The sequence below is a fragment of the Cervus canadensis genome, chromosome 22 (assembly GCF_019320065.1).
Source record: "Cervus canadensis isolate Bull #8, Minnesota chromosome 22, ASM1932006v1, whole genome shotgun sequence".
Taxonomy (NCBI): domain Eukaryota; kingdom Metazoa; phylum Chordata; class Mammalia; order Artiodactyla; family Cervidae; genus Cervus; species Cervus canadensis.
This window is the reverse complement of record NC_057407.1, coordinates 35801404-35825634: the sequence shown is the minus strand read 5'-3', so window position 1 is coordinate 35825634 and position 24231 is coordinate 35801404. Positions and strand designations below refer to the sequence as shown.

Genomic DNA, 24231 nt, shown 5'->3' with positions numbered 1-24231 from the left:
TGCACTTCCTGACTCCTCAGGACCACTCTCATAGCACGGAGCTCTCCCTCCACCTCTCTCACTTCCCCGGGGATCCAGTATGACACCTTGGGTGAGTTAAACTCAGAGAGTTCATGCTCCCAGAGAGGTTTGTCTCTCATTCTTTTCCACTTATTACAGTAGCTGCCCTTTGAAGTGGAAGACATTCTGGGACTGCAGTGAGTGCACTGAGAAACTTATACTCAGATTATGCCACCAATTTTCCTGAGTGTCCCTGGTCAACCCAGTCAACTTGATAAAGGCACCCAGATAGGATTACAGTCCCGTGAATCACATCTGAGGGCAGTTGGCTCTAGTACCCGTGGCTTCCTGACAGCAAGACAGACTCTCTCTGGAGGGAGTAATGCCTGTCTTAGTTTTGCTTCTCAGAAGGTTTATTTTTTGCTGAGATGTAATTATACAGCATGTAACATCCTCTTAACATGAAGTGTTGGTCTGGTCTGAATGGAGAATTCCATGGACATAGGAGACTGGCAGGCTACAGTCCATGAGGTCATAAAGAGTCGGACATGACTGCGTACGCACGCAGGCACTGGTCTGAATGATCATGTCCCTCTAAATTCCTGTGCTTAGAATGCATGCCCTGTGTGATAAGATGCGCTGGTATCAGGAGGTGGGGTCTTTGGGAGGTGATTCGGTCCCGAGGGCCAAGCCCACGTGAATGGGATTAGCACCTTCACAGAACAGACTGCAGAGACCCTTGCCTCTTCCTCCATATAAGGACACAGAGAGAAGTGGGCAGTCTGTCATTTGAGAGAGGTCTCTGATCAGAACCTCACTGACATGATATCTTGATCTTGAACTTCCAGCCTCCAGGACTGTGAACAACAAATTTCTATTGTTTATGAGCCACCCAGTCTATGATATTTTGTTATAGCAGCCTGAACAAACTAAGATAAGTGGGTTTTAGTATTATATATCCATAAGGTGGTCCAACCATCATTAGATTAATTATAGAATACCATTCTTAAGAGAAACCACACATCCAATAGCAATCACATCCTGTACCCTCCTAAGTGCTGTTATGGTTCACTAATAAACTTTCTATCTCTATGGATTTACCTATTTTGAACATTTTGTGTAAATAGATTCATCTAGTATGTGGCTTTTTGTGAGCAGCTTCATATAAAATTTTCAAGATTTATCCATGTTATGATATCAGTATTCCTTTCTATGGCTGAATAGTATTCCACTACATGCACACAAGGCATTTTGTTTATTTCTTCATCAATTAATGGGAATCTGGGTTGTTCCAATTTCTGGCTATTGTGACTAATAATGCTATAAATATTGTTGCCGTTCAGTCACTAAGTCATGTCTGACTCTTTGCAACTCCAAGACTGTATGTAGCATGCCAGGCTCCTCTGTCCATGGGAGGTTTCAAGACAAGACTACTGGAGTGGGTTGCCATTTCCTTCTCCAGGGGATCTTCCTGGATCAGGGATCAAAACAAATATCCCTACCTGTGTCTCTTACATTGTCAGGTGGATTCTTAACCACTGGGCCACCGAGAAAGCCTGGGGCTATGAATATATGTGTATAAATTACTTCTGTTTTGGATGATACAATTTGAAAGTTCTCCAGAAACACTTAAAAAAAAATCCCCTGTTTCGCTGTTTTTGCTGGATATAAGATTATGAACTGTTTCCTCTATGAAGGCATCTTAGAGGGCCTGTGATAGAAAAGAGCACAGTAATTGGAGTATGAAGATGTGGATGTCAATATTAACTCTGTTGATCACTAGATGTTTCACTCTGAATAAATTCCATAGCCTATTATAGTCTAATTTCCAAGACTATAATTTTATAGAGGATTAGTGATGCCTGATCTCTAGGGTTGTTAAGAAGGTTAAAGAAGAAGGGAATGTAGAAGCATATAACAGAGCCACAAAAGATGTCATATTTATTCTTTCATTTACTTACTATTTATTGACTGCTTGCTCTGTGTCATGTACTATCCCATGTGCCTCTTAAAACTAGTGAATAAAACAACTATCCCTAACTTTATGAAGTTTAAAATCTTCAAGGGGACTCATTCACCCTATTCTTTGAGTTGGGGACTTTGCAAATTTACATTTTGTACCTTTCCCATCTACACTTTTCCTGAACCAACTCCCCTTCAGGTCTACCAACCAGAGTTTCTAATGCTACAAAGAAAAGAAAAGGAGGCGATTATTGTCAGCTACATTTATAGGTTAAGAATTAGCAGGTGAGTTGCTTTATCTATTATGACACTGCTTTCTAATAGAAATATAACATGAGGCACATACGTAATTAAATTTTTCTAGTACCTACATTGTGCGTATGTGTGTGTGGGTGGGTGGGTGGGTGCTCAGTCATGTCTGACTCTTTTGTGACCCTACGGACCATAGCTGCCAGTCACTTTTGTCCATGGGACTTCCCAGGCAAGAACACTGGAGTGGGTTGCCAATTCCTTCTTCAGGGAATCTTCCTGCCCCAGGAACTGAACACACATCTCTTGTGTCTCCTGCATTGGCAGGTGGATTCTTTACCATTAGCGCCACCTGGGAAGCCCAGTACCCACATTAAGAGAAAGTAAAAACAAACTGGTAAAATGAATATGTTTTAACTAACCCAATATATTCATTTCAACAGAATTGACATAAAAATAACCAATGAGGTATTTTACACTCATTCTTTTTGTTTTTACTGTGTCACACAGCTTGCAGGATGTTAGCTCCCAGACTGGGAATTGAACCTGGGCTCTGGCAGTGAACGTGTCAAGTACGTCAGGGAATGTATGTCAAGTGCCAAGTATGTCAAGTATGTCATTACTGTCAGGGAATTCCCTATTTTCCTTTTTTTGCAGGAGATTTCCCACATCCAAGGGCTGCCCTGCAGATGCAGAAAAGATGACGTGAAGATGGACATAGAGATGAGACTGATATGTCTACAAGACAACTGTCACCAAGGATTGCTGCCACAGCCTGAAGGTAGAACGGATCAAGGAATGATTCTTCCTTAGAGCCTTCTATGGGAGAACAACCCTGCCAACATCTTGATTTCAGACTTTTAGCCCAAGAATTGTGAGAGAATACATTTCTGTTGTTTTAACCCACTTGAGCTAGCAGTAATCTGTTACAACAGCCCTAGGAAAGTATTACAGATTCTGGTAATTCAGTTTGGACTGGCCACATTTCAAGTGTGTAACAGCCACATGTGGCTAATTTGAACGTAATTTTAAAGCCTTTAGAGGAAAAGTCCTCCGCGGTCATTTTCCAAAACTTTGCTTTAGAAATGAGAACCTTTGAGATAGGTCTTAATTGAGAACTGAGGGGGTGGGCCCTCTGCCTTAGAATCATTTCTTTCCTTAACAAAATAATCTGTTACTTTTCTTAAGGGAAAGCATCCTTGATTACTCTGAGAAGACAAAACATCCCAGCAATCCACTAGGGGTTTTGCGAAATATGAAAGCTATTTTTCTTTTATCTCTCCAAGCACAGAACGCACACCTAACAACATGTACCTTATTGTTTACCAAAATGATCAGTAATCGTACTCTAGCTGTAGGCTCAGGAGACATTCTCCTTTGTTTTCTACTCTCCAAAGGTTGTGTAACATAGTTCTATCTTTCTTTAAGATTATGGGATAATATCTTTTTTTTGCATTTATTACATCAAATAACAGAGAAAGAGTACAGACCAATACCACACTGTTAGTGGTTCACTGGCCAGGAAAAAAGGCCCAGCAGAAAAATTAAATGATCTCAATACTCAGGACACCTCTTCAACATAAAAAGCCCTTCCTTTGCATCATCAAGTATTCAATAAGTTGCCCTGAAAGCTAGGCTGACCTGAGTAAAAAGGCAGCGTATACACTAGGGGGGAAAAATAAACCACTAGATTATGAATCAGAAAGTCTAGATTTCAGCTGTGCCATTGATGTCAGGCATATAACCTTGAGCGGGTCCCTGACCACTCAGATTCTCATATGTAAAACTGGAATAATGACAATTGATGCTCTACTTGCCTCTCAAGAGCATTTACTATGACTCTCAGGCTTTTGTGAGCATCACAGTTGCCTGGAGGAGGAACATGAACTCACCTCCAGATGTTATGATTCTATAGGTCTGGCCTGGAGCCCAGGAAACAGCATTTCTGATAAGTTATCAGGAGTTGCTGATGCTGCTCATCCACAGAGTACATTTTTGAGGCCCACTGGCTTATAATACTTTACAAGATGGTAAGCCCCATGATAATAGGTACTATGTGTCAATGGATATTACAGCAAAACAGTTAGAGGTCCTGGCTTTTGAACTTGATGGACCCAGATTCAAATACTGCCTTGGACCTGTATGAGCTCTGATTGCTTGGGCATGGCACATAGCCCCTCATCTAGGAACGGGTTGTTCTGAGGTTCAATGGTATCCTGTACTCAAGAATGCCATACTACATCTGGCACAGAAATGCTCAATAAACACTTACTCCTGACATTATCATTGTAGTGGTCTCTAGCCTCCAATGAGTTTGTGAAACAGATCGTTCAGCAAATATTTTATAGACTAACAAGTGCTAAACAAATTAATGGGATTATTATGGTGGTATGGGGCTACATTGTTAACAAACTCTTTGTACAGGTGAAATACCTGGTTGACACTACCAATGGGAGCTTTTCAGAGGAAAGAAGAATGGAAGGATATGGTCCACTAGGGAGTCCATTCCAGTCCATTTCACCACATGCATTAGGGACTTCTATGTGCTCCTTGATTTATCTTAGTTTTTAAAACTCATTAAAAAAAATTTTTTTTCTGTCATTTTGAACCACCAGATCCTTCCTGTTTTAGAACCCTTTATCTGCAACTTGCTAGGAGTTCTGTCATTGGTATCTCCACAGCGCATTCACAGTGCCAGACCCCAGATAGATGGCTCCAGCTGTCAGGGGCCTTGCTGCCAGGAGGCAGATCCTCAAAGGTGTGGCTGCTAAACACGTATATGGATGCCCACTGGTTTGCTGCTGCTGGTAATGATAATGACAGTGATGTTAATAGCACCTAACACATGTTACTAAGCCAAAATGTCTTCCTAAGTGCTCTACACATATGAGTTTAATCAACTAGGTATTTATTTTTCAGAGAAGCTTATCATATTTCTACTTTATAGATGAGGTCAAACTGCAAAAAGGTGGGGGAGAGGCAACAAATGTCCTGTAAACTCTGCTATCCAAACTTCAATCACTGAAGAAGGGCGGGATACTTGTGTGCTAAGAAGCTGGTACTGGTGGCATCAGCAGCAGCAGCAGGGTAAAGAGGACAGGGCCAATCTTTCACTTAGAGCTAAAGGACACTCTCAGAGAGCACCACAATCCTAGCACTGGTGGGTCCTCAAAGACAGGCTAAACGACTCAGTGAATGACAGCGCACACTCACCGGTGCTTGCTTGTATCAGACACTGCACTAAGTATAAAGAACATATACATGACCTCAACTCTCACAGACAACCCAATAAACATGTATTCTGTCTATTTTATTTTATAAAAAATAAAAAGCAACCCAAGTCTTGGGGAGATAAAATAGCTTGACCACACAGCTGACAAGTGACAGGTCTATCTCTTTCATTTCAAAGCCCATGCTTTCAGGTGGTGTTCCTGGCACGATAGGAAACTCCACGGCTGTTCCTTCACCTGTCCTCAAGTTCTGAGAAAGTACCATGAATCCTACATTTTAACCAGGCACCATCACACAAGCTGATATTAAATGCATGCAATATTTGGATTTTTCATCCGTCTATTTTTCTCCCTTCTTCCTAATGTGTTTCATTCATCAGATCTTTTTTTTTTTAAGATACAACATGTCCTAGACTCTATCAGTAAGAGAGTTTTATTTATAGTTAAGGCATCCAGGCTAGCTGAGCATATCTAATGAAGCCATTAATGATTTTGCTTCAGGAGAGGTCTTAAATTGAATATTTCTAATAATATTTGGTTTGTATCACTGCTACTATCTGTCCATGCTGGTGGGGACATAAGATTGCTGCCAGTTTCTCTATTTACCTCAACATCTTCATTACTGATTAATATTTTTCCACTGAGAAATGTTTTTAAGGACTTAAATTGATATTCAAAAAGAGTTTTCTGTTTGCTGTTTATTATTTTCTGAGTATACTTCTCCCTATTCTTTTCCTAAATTTTCTTCACTGGAGCCACTGCTTTTTAATCTAGCTATTAACTTTCTTCTTGCTAAATCTTTCTACTACCTTGGCTTCATTTCATGGCCATGGTTCTGAGACAGCACAGAGGAAATAGGAAATCCATTCTTTGGCTGCAGTCAGCATGGCTGGCTATACTGGCCAGACAGTTTCTTAGAAAGAGAAACAATAAATTAAGAGTTCAGTGCAAAACTAGGCTTTGCAGTAGCTGTATGAAAACTGACATTTACTCAACTCTGTTTTGATCTTAATTGAACGCTTCTTACTTTTGCAAAAACAGAGGCAGTACTGGGTTTAATATCTGTCTAGAATTGGGAATTATTTGAAAGTTGTCTGTTCTCTGTTTACTCTGGGGAAAATACAAGAGTTTGAGAACTGAAATACTGCTGCTGGCTATGTTGTGAGGCCAACTTTGAAACTCACTTCTGTGTACTCTGCATCCTAGTGGGGCTATATGGGCATGATAGTGATGGGGTGCCGGGATCTTCAGGCAGATCCTGAGCTTTGCAGGAATGTGTGATTAAGGGAAAACTTGATAAGACTGTGCTTACTGAGTTCTACTGCCAACATCAACAAATACTGGGGGTTCCTACTGTGCATACATGTTCTCAGACCCTAGAAGAATAGAAAAGCATCCATAGTCTAGGAGCTTCCGTGGTGGCTCAGACGGTAAAGAATCTGCCTGCAATGCAGGAGACCCAAGTTCAGTCCCTGGTTCAGAATCCCCTGGAGAAAGGAATGGCTACCAGCTCTAGTATTCTTGCCTGGAAAATCCCATAGATAGAGGAGCCTGGAGGGCTACAGTCCACGGGTCACAAAGAGTAGGAAACGACTTAGTGACTAACACACACACACACACACACACACACACACACACACACACACACACGCCCATAGTATACTTCAGTTTAACATATAGGACACATCTTGAGCCTAAAATGCCTCCTGAGGACCAATGGACATTGTCTCCATATACTCTGATTGCATCCTGGTTTGTGTTTCTTGGGTTTCCCTGGTGGCTCAGAGGGTAAAGAGTCTGCCTGCAATCTGGGTTCGATTCCTGGGTTGGGAAGATCCCCTGGATAAGGAAATAGCAACCCACTCTAGTATTCAAGCTTGGAAAATTCCATGGATGGAGGAGCCTAGCAGGCTACAGTCTGTGGGGTTGCAAAGAGTCATCAGACATGACTGAGAGACTTTACTTTTGCATTTCTTTCTGTCATAGATTCAAGCCACTCCCCTGTGATTAAGTATTCAATCAGGGCCTCCTCCTTGCTCCAATTACGAGAATGCTTGCTAATCTCAGACTATGCCTCTCTTGAAATAAACAGGACCCTTTCCCCACTGCCTGTCCCAGATGCAGCGGTAACAGCAGCAGAGAGCTTGTGGACAGACAACAAAATACTCGCATTTGCAGAGGATGCACTTTCTCAAAAAGAAATCATTGCTGAAGTTGGTCAACTGCATTATAGAGGTGGGGATATATTTAGCCTCTCTCAAACCAAGGCCAACTGAGAATACATCAAACATACATTTTTTTTTTTCACCCATTTACAGAGGACTTTTAAATGTCTTCATGCCTCTTCCTCCATATGAACATATGAAGCAGTCATTTTATTCTTCTTCTCAAATCTGCCAATGTGAACAGAATCAGTAACACACAGCAACAACACACAGGACCTATGTGAAATTTTCATATTAGATGAATAAAGTTTCAAGCTTAGCTCTGACCCTTCAGCATATATATCTGCTTTCAAATCATGTGTTTAGTTAGAACTATGGTGCCAGTGGTTAAAAAAAAAAAAAAAAAAAAAACCTGCCTGCCAATGCAGGAGACATAAGAGATGAGGGTTTGATCCCTGAATCAGGAAGATCTCCTGGAGAAGGGCATGGCAACCCACTTCAGAATTCTTGCCTGGAAAATCCCATGGACAGAACAGCCTGGTAGACTATAGTCCATGGGGTCACAAAGAGTCAGACATGATTGAAGCAACTTAGCAGGCAGCAGACAATATTCTTAGAGTTAGAAAGGACTCTAGGGGAGCATTTGTTCAATATCCTCATCATACAGAGGTGTAAACTGAATCACAGAGAGGCAAAAATGACTTGTCCATCAGTTGGCTAATAATAAAACTAGCAAATAGTAAAATAAAAAATTAAAACTACGTGTTTGCAGGACCTGGATAATACTTCCAGGCATATCTATGTAGAGGCATGCGTGTAGGTTATCGTTGTCGTTCAGTCCCTAAGTCAAGTCCAACTCTTGGCGACCCCATGGACTGCAGCACACTAGGCTCCCCTGTCCTCCACTATCTCCCAGAGTTTGCTCAAATTTAATGTCCATTGAGTTGGTGATGCGTGCAGGTACTCACATGCATACAGGCAAACAGACCCACATCACAGTCAACACTTCAATAACCTCTGCCAAAATCATGTTTTCTGTATGGTTTTGTCCTAATTACTGATGTGACCAATAATGGGCTTCTCGTCCACTACTAATTGGTGTGTGCGTGTTTTTGGTCTGGATTCCCCCAGAAGCAGAGCCTGAAAGGACCTGAAAACAGTTTATTTGGAAGATGATTCCAGGAAGTCCAGTGAAAGAAGACAGGGAGTGTATTATGGGCAACAGGGCTTCAGTCTTGCTGGGGACCTCAAAGGAACTGTGAGGAACATGCCTAGGCTTCTTTCTGAATGACAGGCCCTGAGGCTTTTATCTGCTGATTCTCATGCCCCACGGTTTGTGGACCACGCTGAAGAAGGGAGTTAATTTCTTGAAGTTCCTCTTGCTTGTGACTTTAGAGGAAGATTCAAAGCAGAAAAATACAGAGTGGGAACAGTCCACCCAGCTATGGTTAAAAGCAGAAATTGACAAGGGGGTGCTACACCAAGAGATAGAGTTCAAGGCCCACCAACAAATTTTAATACTGCATATGTTAAATCTAATTTTAAAAACACATTTATATGAATCAGCCTTAGAGGTGGCTGGTTCACTGCCTTAACATGAAGGAGATGGCACGCCTTGGATCCAGTGCACGGCTGGAAATTGGAGATCAGCTTTCTCTTGCTCATGTCTGGTCAGTGCGCAGCATTTGTTCATTTGACATATGCTTATTTATTCAGTGACTGGCACTATGTACTATGCAGTTTGAAGATGCTGGGCATAAAGCCATGACCTAAAAAGATGTAAAATGCCTGCCTTAACACAGCTTCAATCTGGTAGGGAAAGGTATTTAGCATAAAGACAAATAAAACACATAGCTATTCATATAGTGATAAGACCTCTGAAGAAAACTAAAGAAGAGGGGTATAAAATACTGGTGAAAGGAATTATTGCTATTTCAATTTAATTTTATTTATTTGCTGTGGTCAAGAAAAGTCTTATTGATTAGGTGGCATTTGAGCACAGATCCAAAGAAGGCCAGAGGGCGACTGATGGGGACATTCAAGGAAAGAGCATTACTGGGTAAAGGAAGAATTAGTACAAAGACCCTAAGGTCTACTTATTTGGTACTGTGTCTCATAACAAATAGAAACTAAATGCTTGAAACAGACTTTGCAACCTGGTGAACTAGAAACAGCATCTTGCCGGAAGTCCGTTTTGATTTGCTTCATAGGGCCTTTTATTTATTTAAAGATTTTTTTTTTTAATGTGGATAATTTCTTAAAAGTCTTTATTGAATTTATTACAATCTTGGTTCTGTTTTACGTTTTTTGGTATTTGGCCGCAAGGCATGCAGGATCTTAGCTCCCCAACCAGGGATGGAACCTGCACCCCACTTCATTGGAAGATGAAGTCTTAACCACTGAACCACCAGGACGGTCCTCATACAGTCTTTTAATTTTTATTTTAAAATTAATTTGAGTTGATGGGCAACAATAATTAGGAGATTTATTCATAAAAGCTAAAAACTGGGACACCTGGCATATAGGAGCAGAGTGGGGCACCGGCTGGCACGTTAATAGGACATGTTTTGTCCAGTTTTCCACAGTCACTTATACTGCCTGTTGTCAGCAGTCAGTATGACCTTAAGAATGCTTCATTCACTTACTAGCTTCCTTGTTCTTCTCAGTAGTAGGGTTATGAGCTCCCTGTTTAAATTAAGAGGGAGAAAAATAAAACTCAATTTTGTAGAGACTGAATTTTCAGACTACTAGCATCAGTAGTCACATTTTGTTTTAAATTGTTGTGAGAGACTGAGTCTAGTTTTGTAAGAGAGAACACTGTCATTGTACCATAAATTACTAATGGATTCCTTAAATAATTAGCAGACCTTTTAAGACGCATCTCGTGTAAGAGAAACCTGTGTATTTATTTGAATCTTCTATCTTGTTTAGGAAAAAAGATCAGGGGAAAAAAAAAAGCATATTTGAGATTCACTAATTGTGATAAACATAATTGACAAACTATTTTCCTTGCCAAAAACTAATCAAGAAATACACAACTAAGAAAGTATAGAAAAGGAAAAGAAAGAGCAGTTAAAGAAATCTGTTCAGAATTCAGTGTCGAGTACTATGTAAATTAATGAAATCAAGACAAATAGCAAGAAAACAAAAACATTAATTAACGCTTGACTTTACCTACACTGAAAAAGGCATATGGTAACGGAATATTAATGCCATGTAAACCAGTTCACAAAAAAGACTCACCCCAAAAATCAATATAATGATTTCCTGCAAAAGGTTAACTGCATAAAAAAGATATAGGTACACATCTTGGGTGAGAATTTTGAGTTTTTCTAAAACACCACTGAGGAGATTAATGGCTTCACTGATTTTTAACCCTTTGATTTCTTGATATCTACTGTGCACAGTGGGTTAATTTGGCCACAGATTGCTATGATCAAATACTGAGACATTGATTCATGATCTTGTACTTTAAAGTAGATGTTTATCTTACAGACAGGAGAAATTAGACACAGATTGTCCCAGCTGAGGACTTTCAGGAGGGTCAAGGCCCATGAAAAGACTGGAGAAAGGAAGTGAGGCACAGAGCCTGAGGCATCTGCTGAGTTGCGGACATTTAGCTTCTGACCAGATGAGGGTGAGAAGTAATATTTCTAAAAGAGACAGCTAGATGCCAACAGGACCCTAAGCAGGGAATGGTGAGGATGCTGTAAACCTAACTAAGGCAAGAAGCGCAGGCTTTGAAGCTAGGGTTTTCTAAAGTTTCTAAGTGGATGGCGGTTCACATTTAGAAAAACCTAGGAAGAATGAAAGCCAAAATTTAAAGAGTAATTTACAATCATACACTGAAGAAATCAATGAGAAAGCTACAAGACTGTATAACATGTTGGTCAAAACTATGGAATCTGGAGTTAGTCAGCTCTGAGTCTGAACCTTATTTGCTCTACCACCTCCTAGCATGGTGACCTTGGGTGAGTTTCTTAAATTCTTAATGCTTTAGTAATAATATTAATAATAACAGTGACAAAAATAAAGAGTAAACTACACTGAGGGCTTAGTGCAGTGTCTGGCATGCATAAGGGATCCATATACGGGAGTACTACCATTACTACCTTTAATTACACAGTAATCACAGCAATTTACTGTACCTAGCTGCAAGTCAGTACGGCTCGAGAACTCAGCTAATAGACTTCTGTGTCTTTCTTGCATAGGAGCATATCCACAGATGTTAACACAGTTCTGGTTCCCTGTAAGGTACTCAGTAACATTATCTGAATGAATGCATGAATCAAGTTAAGTGATGACTAAAAAAGTCACTTTTGTTTTATGGTATAAAAAGAGAAATATATTCCAGGTATCTGTCTTGGACTTGACACTCTGAATAACAAAACAGATCAACTAGTTTTATTTCAAAAAGACATGGAAAGACTCCCACCATCCCAACCTGGAAACCAACTCTCAGTGCATACTGGACGCAGGCCACATCAACACTGAGTGGTGTATGTCAGTTCGTAGGCCCCCATCTTCCAGAAAGCCCAGAAAGGAATAAACAGCATGTTTGAACTTTTCAAAGCCCTTGTTTAGCAGCTGACCATGAAAGTATGGTAAAAGCCTCATGTCTATGCTTATGGCTCCTGCTAACCTATAGGTGTATTCAAATGAAAACAAAGGAATCAAAGGATGGTGTTATATCAACAAAGACACTGAAAGAGTCATCCAGATAAAGTTCCATCCACTGACATCAAAGTAGGTAATACTTGAGACTAATCAGCTTTATTGTCCAATATCTCTGTGCAATTGAGTTGCTAGAATGAGCAAAAATAACAACTTTCAAACCAAATAGTAGCTCATACAACTCTAAAAGGACTAGACAGACAGGCGAAACATCAGTGTCTAGCTCTGGATACAACACCATGAAAAGAGGCGCTAAAAGACCATCAGGAGAGTATATCCAGTGGTGTCAGCGAACGCTATGTCATAGTAGTGCGTACTCTTACTATTTTATCATTGCCATCTAAAGTGAAGGCCCACTTTTGAATTAGTGTGAAATACAGTGGCATTTTTAAATCAAAAAGTTTTCAAATGACACTCTACCTGCAAGGCACAACATGAAGGATTGCAGTACCAGCAGTTCCCATGGCAACCTCATCTTCAGTTTCCGAGGTCAAAGGAGTTTCAAGTCCAATAACAAGTGAATAGAATAGCTGCTTCTTTTAAGTTGTGTTCAACCTTTACTCTGTGGAGGAGAAGAGACATGACAATGAGATCTGGGAATACTTCTCCTTGTGGTCTTTGCAAATTTACTTAATATGAATAAAAGTGACTTTTGGAAAACTACTACCGAAAAAGAGAAAGCATGTTAAATTTTGAATATGAAGGAAATAAACCTCTTTTTCTTCTTCCCAATGATACTGGGGTAGAGACTGGAGCTGACAGATCCCTGTGGCTACTGAGTGAAGGTAAGAACATAAGGCATAACAGAAAAACTCCATGGTGAAGAGAGGCTACTTGTTCTGTGTACAATCTACATAGCAGGAAAGTGGACGGGTGAAGCAAGCAGCGCTCATGGGCCATCAGATGGGCACAGGCTTCTTCTGTTTGAAGGGGCAGGGACCCCTCAGCTCGTGCTGATGGCTAACATGAGGGGTACTGACCCACGGTTGCAGGGGCATTTACAACTTATCAAAGAACAGTTGAAAATACTAGTATTTATTTTGAAAATCTCCCAAGTTTTAAATGTGGGAAATCAATTCACAGTATTTTTTAAAATGCCGGGGGGATCAAACAAAGCTGAACTGCCTTTAGGTGCGAAAGGTTTGCAACATGACCTCAATAAAACAGAACGCACACTGTGCTTGGCTTGTTCTCATTCACTCATCCCTTCTCCCGTCCATCCTGCTAGCCAGTCATGGATTCATGCATCTGTGGAGTGCCTTTTGCTTGCCAGACACTAGTGAGGCGTGGGACCTGCCAAAGCAGAGATCCCAGCTCTAGCTCTAGGGGTCTCCTCCTCCAGCGGGGTACAAGCTGCCTACAGTTTCATAAAACTGCAACACGACATGCCACTGTGAAGGAAGGAGGGACACTTCTGGACTTCACAAAGGAGATGAGCTCCCACTGGGATTTGAAAGATGAGCAGAATCCTTCTTCCTATTCATCATTTAATCAAATAAACGAGAAATTTAAGGCACCATAAGACACATTCTCTTTACAGCTTGGGTTATAACAAGTTACAGGGTCCTGGGTATATATCCCACTCAGCCTCCCTCCCAAGCTTGTTTCAAAAGACTCTTCTTAGTTAAGTAAATGAAACCTCATTGAAAACCACACAGCACCATACAAATGCTGGATATGATTACTATTGTAGCCCTGAGATTTTTTTTTTTTTTTAAGCTGATGATAACCTGAGGCTTCTCATCTCACTGCCACTTATCAGGAAAAACACCAAGGGAACACAGGTTTACATGAGAACACAAGCTCGTTAATCAAGGGCTCTTAGCATTAATTGATACCATGTGATCACTTAGAAGCCTTTATGTTTACCAGAAAGCTTATAGAAAGTGAAGAACCATCATTAGAGAACTCTCCTGTCCTTTGTGCCCTTAAATACCTCAGTTTCTGATAAAACCAGACTAGATATGTTGTAAAGACAAAAGGGACTCTTAACTTCTGATCTGCTGATGCGGCTGAAAAGCGGGCTGTGTCTCTAATTGGATATGTTGAAATACTCTTCTGACATGCATGGTGATTAGGCCATTTTAGATAAACAGGATGTGCTGATCAATGAAAACTATTAATGTTTTTAGCAAATGATCAGGGTATTAATAATTAATTTTGTGAGGGAAATGTCATCTCAGACCTGGGGATTGATCTACAATGTTAAGCAGTTTCTTGAAGCAATTAAAATTAATTTAGAAAATGTATCCAATTATACCATAAAGATTTGATTCATGATAGGATGCTGTTTACAGTGCACGTTCTGTTAAGAGCTGTAGATTTTTAGGGATGAAGGATTTCAAGAACCCGATTGGCATTTATTTACCTCTCAGTAGGTAAGGCTCACCTTCACTAATCAGAAATAATGGGCCAGTTGACAGTAATTTGTCTGGTGGGCAGTCTTAACTAGAGAACTGGGTTTTCTGAAGGGAGGTGAAGATTCATGAACCTCATGTGGGGCTGTGGCGCAGGATACAAAGTTTTATAATTTCGGTTTTCTGCCAGAACCAGAAAGCAAGCTGTGGGATGAGGCGAGAGTTATGGCGGTCATAGATCTCCCCTGCAGCTGAGAGTCTCTCTGGTTTATCCTAAGGTGGTTGTAGCAAAAGGCAGTGTACTCAGCACTAACGGTGGGACCTTGACCAAGAATTAGACTCGTAAATCCTTGGGAGGAGACCACACAGTGAAACAGGACTGGACAGCTTTCGCTGGCAGAGCCAGAAGGAGATGAATAATTGAGAATTCCACAGTGTATCTGTACATAGAGCTCCACAGAGCAAAACTCCTCTAGCCTCCAACTCTTCAAACAATTCTTATTCCAACAGTCATGCTGAAGAACTTAGTATATAGTGTTCAAGACACAGCATGATTCAGTTCTTCCTTACATGTCCTGGTTCTACATATAGGGCTTAATCACATAAAGATTAGTTTTAGCACTCTACTAAATTAAAAATCTGTCATTATCCAAATAGTTCTATTTCAGCTCAATGAATAAGCAGATGTGCTAACAGGGGCAGAGGCAGGGCTAGCGGTTGGATGTGCAGAGAGGTAAGAGCCCTGCCCTCGAGGAGCTCACTGTTAACTTGGCAAGAAAGGCGTTTAAACCAGTCATTGTATTTCAGTGCAATTCACATAATACATCTATGAAGGACAAGGTGCTAAGGATGCAAAGGAACATCATCTAACTGAGCCAGGGGGTGGGGTAGGGCAGGGGCTTCATGAATGCTCTCCAGGGACTTCCATGGTGGACTAGTGGTTAAAAATTCACCTTGCAATGCAGGGGACATGGGTTCGATCCCTGATCAGGGAACTAAGATCCTACATACCTTGGGGCAACTAAACCCACATGCTTCAGAGCCACAACTAGAGTCCCCGCACTGCAATGAAAGCTCCTGCATGATGCAACTAAAAACCAACACAGCCAAATAAACAACAAACAGATACCAAAAAAATAAAAAACTCTCCAAAGGGGCTAACAGTTTGAACTGAGTCTTAAAGGATAAATAAGAGAGAGGAAGGAAATGCCAAGTCAAGTGACATGGACAAGGAAAATGACAATTTACAGAGTGTTCAAGTTACTGCAAAGCAAGATAATGGAAGGAGCAAAGTAGACAGACTCACATCTGACGCTACGCTTGAATCTACATTCCCCAGCAGGGTGGCTCACCTGTAATGACAATAATACCCATGTGGCTGTACAGTTGCTAAATGGTGTCCGACTCTTTGTAAACCCATGGGCTACAGCACAGCAAGCCTCCCTGTCCTCCACTATCTCCTGGAGCTTGCTTAAGTTCATGTCCAAAATACCCATGAAAAGTGAAAGTGAAGTCGCTCAGTCGTGTCCGACTCTTTGCGACCCCATGGACTGTAGCCCACCAGGCTCCTCCATCCATGGGATTTTCCAGGCAAGAGTACTGGAGTGGGTTAATGCAGGCTTATTGTGTAGTCTAAAGAGAAAGTGTGGAAGGGACCGAGGACAGGACCTTGACACTTAGCAATCACCCTTGTTAAAGAGAGTGCACCACCGCCTAAGCCACGGGCTTGATCCCCAAAGGACCTTGACTATACATTAAAGAGTTTGGAGAATTCTCTAGTGGTCCACTGGTTAAGAATCTGCCTTTCAATGCAGGCGAGGTAGGTCTGATCCCTAGTTGGGGAACTAAGATCCCACATGCTATGGGGCAAGCAAGCACATGCGCTACAACTACTGAGCCCAAGAGCTCTGGAGCCCACATGCCACGATTACGGAGAATTGGGCAGACAAGCAGAAGCCCGCAGGCAGATCACGTGCCACAATTAAGACCCTACGCAGTTCCCCACCCTCACCCTCCATGGCCAAAAAAAAAAAAAGAGTTGAATCTGAAGATTAGGAGGAGGATGGGGATGCTTTTAAACAGGGGAAAGTTCTGAATATATCTGGTTTCCCTGTATGGGAATCTGCTTTACATGCAACTCCCAGAAGCACAGAGTATCTAGTCCTGCCCTTTGCCTGTCTCCTCTGGTCAAAACAGGATCTGCATCTCTAAATACTAAGTATGTTATTTTTCACAACCTCATGTATAAAAACACTAGATTGGAATTAAGTCCTTTCTTCCAGGTTTTGCCACTAGTTATCAATTTTGGGAAAGTCACTTAATCTTTGTAAACATACTTGCTTGTCTACAGTTTGGGACTCAAACCATGAACCCTGTCTTTTGCACACACGTGTTGTAAACTTTAACCAATCTATGTTTTAAAAGTAAATCTCCATTATTATTATTATTATTTAGATTAAGTTCAAATCTCCTCTCAGATTGTAAACTTCATAAAGGTAGGAATATTTGTCTTAATCATTGGTATTTAAGAGGCTCATGGGATAGTATTTTAGAGGCTCATGGCACAGAGCAGACAATCAATAAACAGTGTCAGTGAAAGAATAAACTTAGCTAACATCTTTCAAGTGTCTACCACGTCCTTTGAAATTCCCTTTTCATTTAACCTTCATAGCAACACTGGAGGGTCAGATGTCACTATCCTCTATAAAACTATAATATTGGAAATTAGACTATGAGAGTCTAGGGAACTTGTTCAAGGTCAAACATCTCTAAATCAACAGAGCCAGTGTTCAAATCTATGTCTTCCTACTGCATACTTCTCTTTTCTACCACATCGACAGAAATGTAAGTAAAGTAATGTGTCTTTTACATGACGACATAAAGGTCTGGTGCTGCCTCTTTTGTAACTCTGCTTTTCATGCTGTCCTGCAGAAACAGAAGCCAGCACCACTGATGAGAGGTACGCGATCTGTGTAATATTCATATTATAAAGTGGAGCATGGGTTTCAGAGCTGAGACTTTGTTAGAAGACTGTATTTCACTAGAGTCAACTCAGAATTCTTCTTGTCAAGAGCACAACTATGAAGGTTTTCTCCCTTTAAGTGTAAAAACAACAGGAATGATTATTTTCTGGCTAATTACTATTTAGAATGCAGTCATTCTTAAGGCAAGATTGTTAAAAATGATCATCCACAGTTTCGTGTATAACTGAGCATTTTCTAATTCTAAAATTACTAATAAGGGGTGCAGTCAATCATAATGGCAAGAAAGCAGAGAGCAGAACTAAAAGCAAGAGAGAAATTCAGCTTCCTCGGAAAGCCAGCTGTCAATCATTTCAAGGGAAGATGGTATGTAGTCAAATCTTAATATTCAATCAGTCAGCATATATTTGAGTGCTCATTATTCACATGGCTATATGCAGAATGCAGAGTCAAGGTCAAGGTCTCTGTCCATAAGGGCATGACAACTCAGTTGGGTAGAAAAGATTACTGATTATATAACTTAGTTTATATACCAACTTAGTGGTACAGATAATCTATACTTTGTATCCTATGGTATCTGGTCTACAGGTTCTCTTGGACAATGAAAATTAATATCAATCAAATTAGCTTAATACATTGTCTCCTTGCACAGATTTTTACTCTATATTCTACAGGAAACATATTTCCGCAACTATTTCTTTGAGATCGTCCCTGCTTCAGTGGACAGTGCAATAAGTAGTCTGCCAGGAAGGTGAGAAAATGTGTCTTGCTTGGTTTCTCTTTGAATAGCTTGTCCCAAGCATCTTAATATATGAAGAGAATAGTGTAAAGAAGATATAAAATGTTTGGATAATACATTTGGAAAACTGCATCAATTAACCAACAGGTAGGCACACATGAGATGTACCATCTGATATAGATGATACTTACCTACTCAATAGCTGATTTGGACTCTATTTCCATCATAAGATCATATTACAGAGGACTTTTAGGAACTACAGAGGGTCAGCTAAGGTAGACAATTACCCCTATTTTTAAAGGCTTTCTAGACTATGTGGTGTCTGCCACTTATGGCAATTCTAACCAGAAATATAATGATTATATTAATATTCACTCCGGCATAAAAGCAGAGAGTCAACATCTTATTAATTCAGTCATCAAAGAACATCTTTTATACATTTTGAGAGCCAAAAGATTTCTACACACTAATTTTGAAAAACCTCTTATTAAAGTTTCTTAGAGTATATATGCACTATTGCTTTTTCAACACACTTTCTCCTTGTAAAACCTTACTCTACATCGATTTTAGACCTTTACACTTTGCTCCTCAGGAGATCATCTCAAAAAAAAATAAAATAAAATAAAAGTAATTCCAACAATCACAGTGCCATTTCAAAAGATCACAGGATTGAGATTCAGAACAACTTGGTTCCTAGGTCAGTCCTGTTATTTACTTGTTGGGCAAGTTTCTTTACCTATAAAAGAAAGATCTAGATCAGGTTGCTTCTAAGAATCACTGAAGCCCTGATGCATCATATATCAGAGAAAGGGTATGCATTCAAAGGATTTAATCTGTCAAATGAATAGTGGTCACCATGTCTTTGCCATAACCAATTAGACATCTCACAGTTTCTCAGATGACCCCATCTTCTCACACATCAAAGCTGTTTGAGATACTGCAATTTAACCCCCAGCCATAAATACATATCTACTATTCATAGTCACCACCAGGTAATCACTTACTATACAACTTTCCAAAGTTGTATTTACATTTTACTTTTATTAAAGTAATTCATAAACATAGCTTAAATACTTCTACTCCCTGACAGAACTTCTTCCCAAGGAAAACAAGTTGCCTTTCTGGTAAGTATCTCAATCATCATAAAAATGCTTAGACCACTATTTCTCAATTTGGGGATATTATATATATATTAGTTTCTTTTATAAATGATGACAATCCAATTTCCTTTTATAATCACTCTCAATGAGAGCTGCACATACATAAACATGCACACAAATACCTGGTTCCACTTTCGTCCAAATTTAGTTACATAACTTAATTTGGTTAATGATTTTTCAACTAAGGCCCAGAGTATGCTAATATTTTCCTTTTTGTAAAAGTTAGATTTTTAAAGACTTAAGAAATTTCTATTTATTTGCTTAGTTTTCTAAGTATATATCACAAATTCACCCTAAACATCTTACCATGTCTAATGTTTGGATTATGTTCAAATACACAATGCAATCCATCGGTTTGAATAAATATTTATTTAGAAACACGTAGATACTGAACACTTTTAAAATTCAACTGAAAAATGAACAAATATACTTTGTGGTGTTCTAGCATCATTTAGATGAAAATAGAAAAGGCTTGTATTCAAAAATACAATGATATATATTATGTATACTATGCAATTATCCATATATGAAAGATCTATTTGTGAAAGTTTCCAGCTAATATATGTAATTAATAAGCAACATAAAAGAATGTGTGATTAAGCTATTAAACAATGCTGGAGGCAATGCTATGGTAGAATGCAATATGAAATAACTAAGGAAATGATAAATAGACATCACAAAGCACATACTATGTAGTAGTTGCTTCCTAAGTATTAACTCATATAATCTTTAAAACAACCCTTTAAGGGATACAACAATATTACATTTAAGGGATAAGTACACTGTCTTTAGTTAGAGCTGATAAGTAATGGAGACAGAACATAAACTCTGAGTATTTTCCCCACAAGTTTACTGAAGTATATTTCACATATACTAGTATGTATTCTTCTTAGTATAAAGGTTAATGAGATTTCCAAAATTTATGCAGTCATGGGAACTTCCCTGGTGGTCAGCGGTTAAGACTCCATGCTCCTAATGCAGGGGCCCAGGTTTAGTCCCTGGGCAGGGAACTAAGCCTTCACATGCTGCAATGAAAGACTACATTGCCACAATCAAGACCCAGTGCAGACAAATAAATAAATAAAAGTTTTAAAAAATATTTAAAAAATGATGCAGTCATATCACCCCTACCACCAACAAGACATAGAATATTCCCATCATACTAGAAAGCAACCCTGAAAATTGAACTTCATAGTATGGATGTTTATCCACACTACTGAAATTCTTCTAAATACTGAAGTTATAACACAGGCTTATTAGAAAAATAGGCAATTGTAATGTAAAAGGTACACGGCACTTTCCTCTTCTTTAGTCTGCTTCTCAGTTACTTCATTTCTGCTTTAGAATGTATATTCTCAGTACAACAAAACTGCAACAGAAGTAGATCATAACAGAAGACAGAAAAAGACATGACACCACCAAGATTCACCTCCCAGTCCTGGGGAAGACAATGCTAAATGAGCATGGTACTTTCTCCTGCTTAGCCCAGGGGCAGTCTCAGAATCTTTTCCAGATAGAATTTCAAATAGACACGACAAAATCAACATGGTTTGCAAATTATATAAAAATGTCTTTTGCTTTCCCTATGGTGGTTGAAAATATCAGCTTTATAATTACACAAACCAGGTTTTAAATCCCACATCTACCATTTAGCTGTTGACCCTGGGCAAGTCATTTAACCTCAGTTAGCCTTACTTTTCTCCTCGGTGGGCTTCCCTGGTGACTCAGTAGAAGAATCCTCCTGCCAATGCAGGAGGCGGGGGTTCGATCCCTGGTTCGGAAAGATCCCCTGGAAAAGAGAATGACTACTCCCTCTAGTATTCTTGCCTGGGAAATCCCATGGACAGAGGAGCCTGGCGAGCCACAGTCCATAGGGTCACAAAGAGTCAGACATGACTGAACGACTGAAACACCTTCTCTTCGGCAAAGAGACAGTGATGATTCAGGGTTGTTGAAAGCAATGTAAGAGAAAATCTCTTTAGCTGGATTCTACTAAAAAAGTTGGGCATAACTTTGAGGAGGCAAACGTTTTGGGAAACGAAGATGGACAAGCAGTGGAGGAATCTGGCTTTAGGAGAGACATGGATGCAGGCAGCTCACTGTGCCAAAGAGGAACAACTCGTAACCCGTAAGATTCCCTCCTGAGCGTCAGAGGAGAGTGCATGGAGGAACTTGATTGGCTTGGGGGAGCTGATATTGCCCAGAGACTACAGTTTTAGTTTTGCTTTCTGGGTATTGGGTAGTAAACTTTGCAAACTTTCTTAAGGCTCCTACCAACAGAGCAGGAAAGATGGGTTTTTAGCAACCATCTCACGTTTGTTTTCCTTCTGCCCACTGGTGTGCTGCAGAGTGCCAATTCTGCTTAAACTCCCAAATAAATCACTGTTAATGAAGCATGTTGCACATACAGACAGCAACAGGCATTTTTTAATCACCTAAACCAAAGAAGAGCTAAAGGTAAGCACAAAACACTCTAATACCTAATACATTAGGTGTCAGATTTTAAGTGGCAAGAATCGTACGACTTTCAGTGCTTTTACTTGGATGCACTTAGTGGGGAAGTAAAGCTACCAGTATATTCATCATTATGCACAGCTTGCCAATTGCTTGGACAGCCAAATCAGATAACTGGGAGCCTAAAAGAGAGCCTGTATCTACTTAATCAGAAGTAGAAATAAGAGGGCAAACACACATGCACACATTATGACAGGCTATGCAAACAAACAGGCTGAAATCATTTACACGCTGTCCTTCACTCCCAAGTCATTAACTAAATTTCTACTAATTGACATGCCACATAATACAGAAATGAATAAGAGAGGTATAGTCTGCCCTCGTGGAGCTTGTTTTATTCTACTGGCTGTGTAAAGGGCTCTAGAGTTTCGGAACAGTGGACAGCCAGCAAAGTGGGCCAGTGTGAACCAGGACTGTATATGACCTTTGCAAACAGACTAGGTTCAAATACTGGTTTTCTGTATCAAATGCACAAAATGTTTTGTTAAAGCTATTGGGATGTTCCAATTTTTTCATCTGTATGACAGAGACACTGCTGCCTATATTAGAAGTCCATAGGGAAGTATGTGGACTAATGCACATAAAATGGTTAGCACCATAAAATCTTAGCATGGACTTTGCCTCACTTAGAAGTGCCACCTTAGAAGTCTCCTTTCTTATAGTAGAGTGTGGGGACATGAAACTACGTTTCAGTGAAATGGTAAAACAGGATTTATATTCATCGCTTGCAATCTCATATAATGGTAAACACACTGTACATTCCAGATCCTGTGCTATTAATTTATAGATGTATATAGCAATATTCATCTGAATAATCTTTGTTGAATAAATACAGTATGTCAGGCACTGTGCTAGGCACTGGATGTCATAGTAAAGTAGACCCTGTCATCATGGAGTGTGCCTTCTAGTCCACTTTCCAGTTTATTTGCCCACGGAGATCATTTTTTTGAAGAAAAAGCTAAATTCCTGTAAACATACCTTAGTATCATTGTCTTTTAGACCAGATCTGCAAGCAGATGATAGGAGATTTACAGATGATTTGACAAACTCTTTTGAATTCTTCTTTGGCATAGAATAGTTTTCCAGAAATGCACTGCATATTATATAAAACTATTTAGGCAAGTACTCACCTCCTTAAAAAAAACTTTTTTTTTTTTGCACTCAGATCTATCTGTATTTTGGGCTTCCCTGGTGGTTCAGATGGTAAAGAATCAGCCTGCAATGTGGAAGAACTGGGTTCTATCACTGGGTTGGGAAGATCTCCTGGAGAAGGGCATGGTAACCCATTCCAGTATTCTTGCCTGGAAGATCCCCATGGACATAGGAGCCTGGGCAGGCTATAGTTCATAGGGTCACAAAGAGTCAGACATGACTGAGTGACTAAGCAGAGTACTATCAATCAGTATGCAAGATGGTAGAGAAAGGTAGACAAAGAAAACAACGAGGTTATTTTGTTGTTGTTGTTCTTCTTTTTTCTTGAGTACTTCCTATGTCTGTTACTATCCAAAGGTGTTAAATGAACTATCTAATCCTCACAATAACTTAAGGAGATAAGTATATGATTATTCTCACTTGCCAAACAAGAAAGTGAAGCTTCGGGAGGCAAGTAAGTCAGATACTTCTTTGGTATTCCTTCCACTGCTTCCTACTAGACCTGTAAGTGCCCAATTTCCCCTCAGCATATTGTGTCAGGCCCAACAGTAGTGACATTCCAAAAGGAAAACAGAGGAGACAGCTGATAAACCTCTGTGCAAAGGGTGCCTTTCTCTGCATTGGTGGGGATTCTTCATCGTCAGATACAAGCTGATGAAACTGAATTATTGCATAAGGATTCAGAATCGTTGGCACGCCAAGGTACACTTTCCTCCCTTACAAGAACAGCAGAAATTTCAAATATGACAGTTTTTAAAAAGTATTTTATTACCCTGATCAATGGGTGGTTATTCATGGGTTAGTTCTATGGCCAAAATAGACAGAATGTGACTGACCTGCTCTTTGTTTCATCAGGCTGACTTAGGCCAAATTGAACAAACACTAGCTGGTTCTCAGAGAACCAGATTTCAGGCCTGGCCTGTCACATATATAACAGATGTCCCTCTAGTTCTGGGTGTGGAATGAGCACATGCTGCCAATCTACTTTTAACCATTCTATTTATGTTCTTATTTAAAATGCAATAGAGTGATCATTTCCAGTTATAAA

At 39.9% G+C, this 24231-nt stretch overlaps 1 protein-coding gene across 3 annotated transcripts in view; it reads right to left on the bottom strand.

Moving 5' to 3' along the window:
* The window catches only part of CNTN4 (contactin 4), a 975711-nt gene that overhangs the window by 497585 nt on the left and 453895 nt on the right, over nucleotides 1-24231 (bottom strand). For all 3 annotated transcript variants that reach the window (XM_043443117.1, XM_043443116.1, XM_043443118.1), the window contains one exon: nucleotides 12701-12842. In XM_043443117.1, coding sequence (XP_043299052.1) covers nucleotides 12701-12755 — 55 coding nt within the window. In that variant the 5' untranslated portion in view covers nucleotides 12756-12842. The remainder of the gene's footprint in view (nucleotides 1-12700; nucleotides 12843-24231) is intronic.